The sequence below is a fragment of the Acanthopagrus latus genome, chromosome 21 (genome assembly GCF_904848185.1).
Source record: "Acanthopagrus latus isolate v.2019 chromosome 21, fAcaLat1.1, whole genome shotgun sequence".
Taxonomy (NCBI): domain Eukaryota; kingdom Metazoa; phylum Chordata; class Actinopteri; order Spariformes; family Sparidae; genus Acanthopagrus; species Acanthopagrus latus.
The window spans coordinates 17,135,274-17,148,089 of record NC_051059.1 but is presented as its reverse complement, the minus strand read 5'-3'; the positions used below and the strand labels follow the sequence as shown (position 1 = coordinate 17,148,089).

Sequence of the window (12,816 nt, the reverse complement as noted above, 5' to 3'; positions counted from 1 at the left end):
TCGGGGCCCTAATCTTGATCTGCTGCAAAGTAGACGGCATATGGTAAAAGACAACAAGATGTAGCCCGAGGAAGTCTATTTAATCGTCGATGGCAGGCATCCCAGAAACTCAAGGAGGTTCTCAAAGCAAATGCAAATTCTGGGCTTTTTGGGAAAAACATATTCAAAATCTAGATATCAGGAGTGCCCTGCGCCCCTGAGATAATTGAACAAAAAACCTGCACACTTTTCCTCGGGTTGACAACACCAGTTTTAAAATAAGAACTATTCTCTTAACAGGAACAACGCCCTCACATTTTAGCTTTACACACACACACACACACACACTCGGGTAAAGAGGGCGTCATGGGCCCTCAAAGGGTCTAACAAGTGAGTGCAGATCAATATAGCTTGTATGTGTTAAATTTCAAGATTGTTTGATGTCTGGACAGGTTCGCAGGGGAACAGGTTGAGGCCTGATTCAGAGCTGAGTCACCTCTCTCCTCTCCTCATTCTTTTTTTTTTTTTACATCTCCATAACACAAGACGGTGCAAGCGGGATTAAATATCATTTGTGCGCCTTATTCCATTTTGAAGTGCGTGACAATCGCCTTGCTCGTGGAAGAGACGGCACCGGCGGATGAAAAAAAGGTGACTTGAAGGAGTGCCAGAAATGTGTACGAAAAAATAAATGTCATGAAACTTTATTTTCCAAAAGTGTCATGAGGATATGAAAAAAAATATCAAAAATCATTCAGCATCACAGTTTTCACTGCTGATATACAATCATCTCAGTCACGCTTACATTCAATATATAAAAATATATAAAAACAAACAAACAAACAAACAAAAAAAACAGGGAACATACATATTATTGCCAAGTAAAACTGAGGCACTTGAGAGAAAAATCTGTTTTGCTATTTGAGTGCTGGCAAACTGTTTCTACTGACTGTGCAAAAAGTTGAAGTAAATTCACCCTAAAAAAAAACAACTAAGTTTGCACTTGTTCCCTAAGTAACAATGGCTTCAGCATTCCTCTGTTCATACTGTCATTCATAATAATGCGCCTTTTTTTTTTGGTATCGTCTGTAATAACAAAAAAAAGAAAAAAAAAGAAGGAAGTGGAGGACTGCATAACAGCCAATGAGAGACATCGGTACAAAAACACTGCGGATAACATTGTGAAGTCATATTTAAAAAAAAGAAAAACAACATTCTAGACATGCAGAAAAAGTGCATGAATAGCACAGGTAGGTGAGTACATGGCATGACAAAGCTCGACGCTGATTGCAATCACAGAAAACACTGCTTGAGGCGAGAGGCACATGAGCACACAGAGCTCTGAAATGAACTCGACCACTTGTAGAAGAAGAAGAAGAAGAAGCAGAAAAAAAAAAGAAAGAAACTCCCCCCCCAACCCCAATCGATGTGATTCACTGACAGCTCTCCCGGGCTCGGAAAACATAAAGAAGCAACAGTTTGTATTTTCTGTCTTTCTCTGATGATGGTGGGGAAAAAAAAGAAGAAAAAAAAAAAGAAAGTATCCCAGTTCAGTCAGTGTGCTACACAACACCCAGATTCCTCATGCTTGTGCAGAAGAGACATCCTGGAGAAGGTTTTGGAGCAGTTCTTGCATTGGTATTTTTTCACATCCGAGTGGGTCTGTAGGTGAGCCCTGAGGTTGGACCTGTCTGCGAACGCCCTGTTGCAGTGAGGGCAGGAGAACGGCTTCTCTCCTGTCAGTGAGGAAAAGAAAGAAAAGGCGCCGTCAGAGATTGTGTGCAGACAAATTTGGATAGAAAACAGTGTCAGAGTGTCGGCCTGCTGGGGTTTTTTTGTTTCGTTTTGTTGTTTTACAGGGAGGCACTCAGCTGAGCGGGTTCAGCCGCTGCTTGATTCAAAACATGACATTTGTCAGAGACAGCAATATTGTCCCTTTTGCAGTGCATCAACACAACATATCTGAGAGTTTGTGTCTTCTCACATCAGCCTGACTTCAAACTTAATCTGGGCTGTGGAGCAGCGTCTACTCTATTTGTGCAGGCTGTTAAATCATGTATACACTGAACACAACTAGCCCACAGCAGCAGCCTCCTCACTGTGAGGGCCCCCTTCTGTCACCCCCACATCCACTCACCGGTGTGCGTCCTGATGTGTCCTTGGAGCAGCCAGGGTCTGGAGAAAGCTTTCCCGCATATTTTGCAAACACAAGGCAAGGTGTGAGTCCTGATGTGCATTTTGAGAGCTCCCAGGCTCACGTACTCCTTCTCGCAGTATTTACAACTGAAGGATTTCCTCGTTTGGGCGTCGCAGTGCAGCTGTTTGTGCTTGAGCAGTCCAGAGTACGTGGAGTAGGACTTGCTGCACAAGCTACATTGGAATTTCTCTGCCTCCACCCCGTGAGGGTCTGTCAGCTTGGGCAGCATCTGCTCGTCCTCATCACTCCTCGGGCTCTCAGAGCCGCTGTGGTCTTTAGAGGAGGTGTCGGAGAGCGATGAGGGGTATCCAGAGATGGGGGAGAGGTCGCTGGGGAGCGGAGACAGCGGCAAGTTGCTGGTAGTCCACACTGTGATGGGGCTGTACGCCGCCGGGCTCAGGATCTCCGGCTGCGGGATGACGGGCAGAGGAAGGGCCCTGTAGATGTGCGGCGTGAAGAACACTGGATATAAAAGTGGAGAAAAAAAAGGGGAAATGAAGGATCACATGTTGCCTGGATGAGCAGAGGAGAAGCAAACAGAAAGTTGCGCAAAAGAAAAAAAAACAAAAAAACAACAACTTTTGAGAGAGTTTCGGTCAAACTTTACCTGTCGGGCTCTCCAGCTCACTGTAATTTGGCTTCTTTGCGAAGTTTGTGTGTTTCTTGACCAGAAACGAGCGTGGCATCTTGGAAGAACAAGTAGTGGACAACTTTTGGCAAACTTTTTTCTGTCTCTCTCTCTCTCTCTCTCTCTCACACACACACACACACACACACACACTCTCTCTCTCGGAATATATAGCGGCAGGTTTAGAGAGTGAAGACGGAAATCCTTAAAGTTTAGGTCCAGTGGAGTGTCATGGTGCGGCGCTGCGCTCTTGGAAACAGTGCAGTGGGTAAGCTGTAAAGAGCTGTAAATACTCCCTATCAGGTGCATGGGAGGAGTCACCCCGCTGCCATCTACATATACGAGGAGCTCAAACCAATTAAATCTCGCTTTTACCACAAATGCGCCTGTAGCCTATAGGAGCGCACAACCCCCCCTAGGGGCTGGGTTAGTGCCATTTCCTCCACTTAGACAGGTGCCTTGTGCTAAACTTGTGTTTGAGTCAAGAGATGCAAGTGCACATGGGGAGACCAGAAGAGCAGCAGCAGCAGCAGCAGCAGCAGCAGCAGCAGAGAGAATCATCAGCAAATAAAGCCAGATTTTTTTCAGTGAGAGCAACTCAAACTCATCAGAAACTCATTTAAAATACATTAAAAAACCCCTGGAGCTTGCTTTGTTTTATGTGCGCTCCAGCCCACAGTGCTGCTGCTCCACACTGTTGTAGTAAGTACTTGAGTAAATGTAAAGATACTGTGTTAAAATGTTACTGAAATGTTGTTAAATGAACTTAAGTAAAGTACACAAGTAAATGTACTTAGTTCCATTCCATCACTGCTGTGCCACAGTATATAAAAAAGTACCCAAAGGTAAAGATATCATGTTCAAATATTACTTTGGTCACCCGTATGTATATTACTTGAATATTTCCTTACCCTTACAGGGTAAAGGCACATAGTACTGTATATTATGGGTCTGGTTGATTATTGGGTCTGAATTTCGGCATTTTTACAATAATCAGAATCTGTGTTTTTGTCCAATTGCTGTTGAAGTATAGTGGATTTTAAATGTGCTACTTTGGCTCTGCAAGTACCTAAAAAGTACAATATCTGCCTCCAAGCACCAAAGTAGTAGAGAATGGAACCTCAAAACTGTACTTTCCTAAAGTACTTAGTTACATTCCACTGCTGTCCCACAGTGTTGGAGAAAGTACCCAAGAACGTACTTGAGTAAAAGTAAAGATATTGTGCAGAAATGTTACTTTAATAAAAGGTCAAGTCACCCATATGAATAGTACTTGAGTAAAAGTCTTAAAGTATCTGATGTTGAAGGTCCCTCAAAATTGTACTCAAGTAAAGTACTTGAGTAAATGTACTCAGCTATGTTTCATCACCGATGTGCTGCAGTGTGCCACAAGTACCACAAAGTAAAGATATCAGGTTTCAAATATTACTTTGGTAAAAGTCAAAGTCACCCATATGAATAGCACTTGTGTAAAAGTATCAGATATTGAATGTACATACAGTAAGTAAAATAAGTACAAGTAATAGTTTAACACAATATATCTATACTTTATCTCAATTATGACTGCTTGGCACTTCCTACAACACTGCTGGCACATTTACAAAAAAAAAAGTTATTAATGTGTAATGTCCCTTTAACTCTAAACTGTGCAAATAAAGTAGCAGAGCTCCTGTTTTCATTCCTTCAGCTATAAACAGATCGCCAACAATTGCGATGAAAGGAACAGGAATAAGAGCTACCTGCTGAGACAGACAGGATTATTTAAAATGCCATCACTAATGCAATCACTGCGCCGAGTGTGCTGCTGCTGATTGTTGTGCTACAAACCTCTGGGGACTTGATTAGCCTATATGGGTGGCATATTTAAAAACTTGAGAACACTCCCACCGACACCAGCTCTCCTAATGGCTGATGATGATGTTTTGGACCGAGGATGTGTATGGAACGGGACAGAACTGTTGACTTCATGATCCAACAACTGGTCCAACCTGCCCCGCTGCCAAAGGCCGGTCACTCCTAATGCTGTTTAGTCAGAGTGTGGAGAAAGCCACACATTCCCCTCGCCGATAATGCAATAAGGCATTCCCCCTTGAAATGTAAATTCAAGCACAGTCCCCCTCCACCCCCCAAGGTCGGACGTGACACCATAATCAAATCTACCCCTGCTGGTGCTGCCTCTGCTACTGCCGATTTGGACAAGGTGAGGCAAACTTAGCAGTCTACGCCCCCTTGTGTTCAACTGGGCTCTTCTGAGAGGGGCGTGAGGCGAACATCTGAAAAGTGACAAGGCAGGAGAGAAGAAGAAGGGAGTCACACAAAGGCAAAAGGCTTAGCCATGGCGATATTGAAAAAAGCAGCTCCTGGAGCTGTTTGATTGGCTAGGTCAGCAGATATGAAAAGCTCCTTATGTCTGGGGCAAGCCTTAAGTTAATTGTGAACTGCTTATCTTATCTAGAAAAACATAATTGCAGATCATGAATAGTTTCCCTTTGTGCCTGCTTGGATTATAAAGGAAAGGGAAGGTTATCTGTGCATAATAACTCCCGGCTACTGTCACACATTCAGCGCTCTATACGTGGCGAGGAAGGTGGAGGAAAAAAAACAATGTGCAGCATTTAAAAAGATAATGCTTTGAAATTAATAGCACCCACACCCCCCACCTACAACACATCCAGGAGGAGCAGCAGCCTGCACGGCCAGGTGTAAAATGCCTCCTCGTGTGTTTTTCATGCTTCGGCGCCGTCCTCTGCATTCAGAGCATGTGGAAGCTGCTCCATACTGACAGCGGCAAAGAGCGGGAGTGAAAAGCATGATGTGCCGACTCAAATCATATCAGCAGTTCTGAAAAGCAGAGGCTGTAGTTTATGAGCTCGGAAATGAATTAACAGAAGGGGGAAGCCGTGTATCCTTGGCCCTGTGTTGTGTTGTAGTGGGACAGTGACACGCCGCCGGAAATGTGCTCAATTACCAGACAAACATGTGTTTTGTTTTTTTTTCTGGTCGAGCACAAGGTAAATGGATGACACGCTTGCTCATTTTTGAGAGGCAGCAGCTTCTCAACACAACATGGTGGTACATCATCATCTTCTTTTTGTGTTTGCAGCAATTCATCTGGAGGCTGACGTGTTGAATTCAGACCCGCGGCGCCCATCATTCATCGTCCTCTTTTTCTTGTACCAACGCTGGTGACATCCTGCGCTGACGGATGAACAACTGCATCCAGCATTAATGCTTATGTGTTTGTGCTTCTTCTCCTTTGTTTGGTAATTGCTATTTAATCCCTCATTATTTCATTTTCAGTGTTTCCTGCTTGTCTTGTCTCTGACTTCCCACCTCTCCTGCGCAGACCTTTGTATAGTCCACATACATACAGGTAGAACACATGGTGCGTAAATGCATACAGCAGGTGAGGGAGGTCAGGTTGGTTAAAGCCCCTAAAAATGCGGTTTAAAATGTGATGTTTTTCATGACTAAATGAGCATCAGTTAAAATAGACAAACTTCTTAAGACTGCGCAGGTGTCGATTGATCAGATTAACTTGCAACAGTTTTGATTCAAATGTTGCTCATTCCTGATTGGTGCATGGAAGTGCATGACATCACCTTTTCCCACCTCAGCGCCGTCTGCTTTAAAGCAGTGGTAACAGCACAGTGTTTCTCACGTATAACAGGCAAAACTGATCCAATTGTTGGGTAAGGGAATGATTTAACTGTTTTCCTTCTCTGATGATGATTCTGGTACCTCAACTCAGGCTGTGTCTTATTTGTATTTCTTTTAACCAATCGCTGTCATCTTGGGCTATGCAAAGCCCAGGATGTGGTCATGGTGTCCCTGCAAAATAGTGTCCGGGAGAACTTGTTTTGCGTGTGGGTTGGTGAGCCGTGGCATTAAAAAGTCCTCGTTCAGGTTTGTACTGTTAGCAACAAGGTTGGGGTGGCCTTGAATCTTTAGCGTGTGTGTTGCTAGCTTGGACGTTGTTCCCTTAGAGACAGATTTTATCTGGGGAGATGGCGTAAGGAAGGAGAATGCCAACTGAAATAGTCAGCCAATAGCAGAAGTACTACAGCAGGAGACCAATGCATCCATAACAGTCCTCTCTTCTCCCCTCATTTAAAATCAGCATATGTCACTGTGAAGAAGAAATGGCAGAAGCTAGCAGTTAGCAGTCCAGTCATGAATACGCAAATGTAAATGGCATTTAAACACTGAACTTCTCGATGACGTCAACAAGGAATTTATATCTATAGTGCAGCGGTCTCATTGGTTTTTCATGCGTATTTTGAAAAGTCACACACGTCATGGAAATTCAAGAAAACATTCTGAATATCGCAAAAAGCTTTTAACGTTCCCTCTAAGTGGTTTTATCGCCTTTTTCCAAAAAAAAAGGAGTTCACGCGCTCAGTTGGAGATGGACCCACCATTTCTGAACAGGCTCTAACACGTAGCGTAGATTTGACTCAGATCAGCTGAAGCTTCTGCTCTGCTGAAGAGACTAAAAAATAGCAGCAGATTAAAACAGCCTCCTCATCGATCCACACAGATCTGATGTAACCTGCCTGGATTAAAGGTTTTAAAAACGCGAGAGGAAGATAGTTGATTGGTGAGGCTCATTCACAGGTCATCAAGTATTTTAAGCTTCCCACTGTCAGTGCTTCCTTAATGCCGTGGTAATGAATTCAAACACAGCCTGTAGCACACTTACATACATGAAACAAAGAAAAAAAGGCGTATTCCGCCATCTTCTTCTGCAATGGTATGATGGTTTTCTAAATAGAGATTTGGCACCTAATGATTGCATAATGACTGGATGGAAATGAGCGTTCATTTGCATTTTCTTTTGCCCATTTCTTTTCCTGAAATACATTTGGATGTCAACCTGTCTATTGACTGATTCTCATTTCACTTAATAAGCTCAGAATCGGCGCAGCTCCAAAAGCCACTGGATCAGTATCGCATCAGGACATCCCTGAGACCGGGGTCAGATTGGTTAAGGGTACAATAAGATCAAATGTAGCACTTTAACAAGGCCTCTGGTGAGACCTGAAGGCTATGCAAGTGCCATAATCTGGGCGTGAATTAACTTTGATTTGCTAATGGATCACAGTTAAGCCATTAGGGAAGACAGGGATGGAAAAGCCTCACAGTGGCAGACACTCAAAGGTTTCTGTTGTATAGTGAAGTGTGATTGAGTCAGCAGACAACTCTGAGAACGGCTATAGGCTGCAGGATCAACAGGACTCAGTGTTCTGGTCCAGAGCCACAAGTTTTGACCTTTAATTAACAACCCCCTCGGAATAAGAGTTTGCTGTGTCTGTGTGTGTAGCATGTGTGTGTCACAGACAGCTCTATGAATAAGAGCCGTCTGTGACGCGCTGCTCAGGTTGGTAGGGAACGTGAAACGTCGCAAGAGCCGACTTGCATCATGTGGGGAACAGCGGGAGTCTTCAGCTGGCTCGATGACAACATGGAAAATGAGGTGCACCTGGTCAGCCCCGTGCAGCTGCTCACGCTTGGGGCCTCAGGGAAAGAGTCCAAATACTACCGAGTGACTGAACACGTACGTATGTACAGTGAGTGTGTGTGTGTGTGAGGAGTGAGGAGATTATGGTGTGTGTTCATTGAGAACACAAACTGAGTCACAAGAGTCTGACTGTACGGGAATCAGAAAATCCACCCATGCTTTTTAAAGCCTCCGTGTCGGCGTCTGTGACATTCTCGTGAAGCGATATCTCAGAAGCGCCTGGAGGGAATTTCTTCAGAAATGGCACAAACGTCCACATAGTGTCAAGGATGAATGGTGGTCAAAGTCAGCGTGAGCTCACAAAGCACATTTTTGCCCATAACTCCAAGAATTTATGCACTAATTTTGACAAAATGTCCCACGAATGGCTAATAGAGCACGGCAGGAATGACATATATTTGTGGGCTAGCACGGCCCAGGTTACCTCAACGAAAAGCCTACAGGACTTTTCAATTGGATTTTGGGTTTATTGCACAAAAAAATAAGATCTTGATGTTTATGATGTTCTGTTCAGCGAGATAATCCTCACAAATGAACACCACTTTATTCATTTTTGAAACATAAATGTATTCACCACAAGGTAAAAGCTAACGCTACGCTGCTAACAAACCACTGTACATCGCAGGTGGATGACTTCCACCACTAAACTTTCTAACTGCACTACGCTATAAAGAGTTTGCCATAAACTGATCCATCTACAAGTTGGAAAGATAGCGTTGTATGATAGTAGATGAGTCTTTGTTCGGCATGACGATGTTCAATGTCCCCTACAGCCTCTGTAGTCTCATCCAGCTACTTGTTAGCAAACGCCTTTTTAAAGACACATAAATGCTTTGTGACTCACATGTGTGATATGTCCTGACCTATTTTATGTTGTATAACTAAATCTTGTTTTAACCACAAAACTTGTTTCAGGCACTTAACTGAAAACACTGACACTGACACCAAGACGAGGCAACCAGAAGTGCAAGAATGCTAACTGGCTGTTGGGCTTTATGACTCATTCCTGCAGCACTCCGTAGGATAAAATGTTGAAATGACGACATTCTCTGACCACGTTTTATCCCTATGTACCTCAGCAACAGACGGGAGAATGTCACTATATTTCACATTTGTTCGGATACTGAATTGCTGACACGGACGTTGGGCATCAACCGTCAAGCTGTGGTGATCACAAACACCAATCAGCCACAACATTAAAAGGTACAAGGTTATTTATTCATCGTTATACAACACAAGGTTGGACAATGAAAGGAGGGTCATAGACTCCTCCATGCTACATTTAACACATATACAGTAATCTATATACAAATATACACATAGCACATCTTCTGAATGTGACAGCAGCAATATGATGTTGATGATAACGTGGTCGGCATCTGCAACGCTGGTTGTGACATCGACCATCTCGCAACAATGCAATGTTCTGCTGGGAACTCTCGGTGTCCTGCCATTCGCGGACCGACTACACCCCCTCAAGATGGGATGGTACTGAACCTGTCGCCATCCCAGCAGAATCTGCGCAGGGATGGAACCGAGGAACCTGTGGAATTCTCATTATTCCACGTCCAATCCATTCAGGTCCCATCTCACAACCCAAAGGCCCCGCGTCCATGGATCTGAGCCGTTTTGGCCGCGTGACGTTGACTAACGCGACATTAGGCAGGCCCTCTGAAAGCAGTGGCTGGAGATTCTAGAGCAAAGTCCATATTTGAAGCTCTGTCCTACTGTCATGGCTGCAACTTTGCGTCTATTAGAAGCAGATTTTTTTTTTTTTTTTGCCCGAGCATGTCAAAGGAACTGCTGTTCGTTTCTCTCAATGAACTTCGGTTTCTATCAATGAACTCAATGACCAGTAGTCCAACACTGACCAGCACACTGACATCTTTTGCTGATCTCCAGCGGTTGTCGAATTGCATGTAGCATGTAGTTTCTTACTGGAAACGATCCAACTGGAATCCTTCATGGTGATATATTTTTCATCCATATGTCGCTACATATATCAAGTGGCTCTAGTTTTCTTTCTTGCAGCTCAGGGAACCTGTAAACCCCACATGCAGAGACACACACACTGACAGTGTAATGTAAAATAACTTTCAAGCATGAGCCACGATGAAACAAATCCAATATGCTTTCTCTTTTGTCTTTTTTTTTTTTTTTTTGCCGCAGATCTCATCTGTAAGCGGGCGAACCTCGGCATGAATCCCGAGTGGATTCACACGCATATATATATAAATAAATATATATGTACACACACACACACACACACACACACACGCACACACACACACACACACACACACACACACACACACACACACAGAGAGAGAGAGGGAGAGAGAGAGAGGACCGCAGTGCACGCAAATCTAATTGGCAGAAAAGGGGGGGGGGGGCGCTCTGCGAGACGTTCGGAGTGTGACGCTGTAAAGAGCATCAGGCAGTCAGTCGGTCCCTGGAAACAGTAGAAAAAAGTAGAGTCATCATGTAATATTGATGCATCCAGAGTTGCGCGGGTGCCTCGGGTTAAACCAAGCGGATTGACGCGCGCGTTAAACCCGCCGCATGTGATTTCTCTTCCCCGAGCTTCAGTCATTTTGGCAGCACGATGCGAGGCAGAGACGGAGCCGAGCGGCCGGACCCTCTGCCAGAGATGTCGACGGAGGAGAGGAATCCCTGAAACCCGAACCGCTGCCCAGGAAACACACACACACACACACACCAAAAAAAAAGAAAAAGAAATATGGACAAATCCTGCGTTTTTCTTCCCGTGCGAGTGTGCTTGTGGCTCGTCTTTACCTCTCGGTGTTGTCTTCTTCTTTTTTTCTTTTTTTCAACGTGCACAGCGCCACAGAGTATAGTGAGTGGACCAGGATGCCGTGTGGGCGATGCTGCCACAAGGGATACATTGTGATTTCTTTTTCTTTTTTCTTTTTTCTTCCCCCTGCTGAGATGTTTTAGCCACCGTTGCATAAATTAAGATAAGAAAAAAAAAGCCCGTCACATGAGGGATTGGAGTCCAAAGGGATCTTAAAAAAAAAGAGAGAGACATCGCCACCTGTTACTAGAAAAATCAGGTAAGCCTCACAGACCTTTTATTTCTCATGTTTTTGCATTTACAGTGCCTGGTGGTGATACAGTGCATGACGAACGTAGGTAGTTAATTATGGTGCCAAACACCCATGAAACGAAATGTTAACCCTTCATAATGCACTTTTCCCCCCCACCCCTCATCTGATCAACCTTAATGCTGATGTATGTGCCACATATGTCATCCCGATGGATGATGGAGCACCCACATCCTCTCTCGTGGTCACATTTGCATGATGCACTTCACTCATGATGATGGGCCTCATCATCATCATCATCATCACCACCACCACACCGTTGTCATTATTGTGTGATCCTGCAGTGGGAAAAAGAAGAAGTGCTCTTTTTTTTCTTCTTCTTCTTCTTTACATCGCCCTCAGTTGCAGGTAGACAAGCTGCACCCGCTGTTTCCTCCAGCCAGTCAGTGGATAGTGCTGCTATTCAGCTGCCCTCAAAGTACTTCTGCCTGCACTGGGCAAGCCAATAACCATCAACATACCTACTTATATTCAGGCCATTTTAGATCCTGAACGCCAATTAGGTATTCACAAATGGCTCATCCGCAGAATCTTCCCAAGGCAGTCCATCTGTGATGAACCTGAGGAGTGTTTCTGCTGCTGCTGCTGGTCCACTGTGTTTTATCATCCTGGCACTAAAGCCCCTCCAGTGTTTCACAAAATTTATGTTGCTTCTTTAACTGTAACCTGGTGTGGCTTGTTTTTTTTCTTTTTTCCTACCATCACTGTGTGACAGACAATCTAAGGAATGAGACTCAAGCTCACGCAGGCATATTGAGCCCGATCCGCAGCCGGTCCATTGGCCCGGTCATAGGTCAGGAGCAATCTGTCTGATGTACTGGAGGTCTCACTTCCTACAGCGGTGTGGGAGATGGTGGCATGTCATTGAAGATTTTATGCCCTAGCACACGCGTCCCCTCCCCCTTGATTTCTGCTTATGTCCTAAATCAAAGAGCAGTTTGGCCAAGTGACAGAGGTACACTGGCAGGAGACCAGGGCCTGAGTAAAATGGTGTCAGTCACGTCTGGTCAATGTGTCAGGCGGGAAGAGAGGACGAGAAAAATCCCTCGCGTACTGTGTCGCAGTCCGGATCAATCGGAGGGAAGGAGATTGCCACAAAGTTTCATCCAACGCGACAAAGATCTGCTGCACCCTTGAGAGTTCCTCCACACTTTATCTTCCCTTCTTTGGCGATCAATAATCCCCAGCATCTCAGCGGGTCGCTTAAAAATCCCGACTAGCTAAACGTCTTGAAACGTACAAGTGGGATATGTTGTCCAAGGGCATTACTAGAAGCCCTGAATGTACACATTGGCATCAATTATGCATGTTAACACATTCAAAGTGCTGTTTCCACTCCCTGCAGCTCGATGCATATGAGGGGCTG

At 44.5% G+C, this 12,816-nt stretch overlaps 2 protein-coding genes across 3 annotated transcripts in view; one reads left to right on the top strand and one right to left on the bottom strand.

Annotated features, from left to right (window-relative positions):
• Window positions 1-650: 650 nt before the first annotated feature.
• Window positions 651-3,131, bottom strand: snai2 (snail family zinc finger 2). Its single transcript, XM_037085065.1, has 3 exons — window positions 2,784-3,131; window positions 2,117-2,638; window positions 651-1,715 (listed from the first exon to the last, which is right to left on the bottom strand). Exons 1-3 carry the CDS (start codon window positions 2,860-2,862, stop codon window positions 1,534-1,536), a joined length of 783 nt encoding a protein of 260 aa, XP_036940960.1. The 5' UTR covers window positions 2,863-3,131; the 3' UTR covers window positions 651-1,533.
• A 7,590-nt stretch (window positions 3,132-10,721) lies between these two features.
• Window positions 10,722-12,816, top strand: part of sntg1 (syntrophin, gamma 1) — a 38,785-nt gene continuing 36,690 nt past the window's right edge. For both annotated transcript variants that reach the window (XM_037085406.1, XM_037085405.1), the window contains exon 1: window positions 10,722-11,399. The gene's annotated coding sequence lies outside the window, so the exon portion shown is untranslated. The remainder of the gene's footprint in view (window positions 11,400-12,816) is intronic.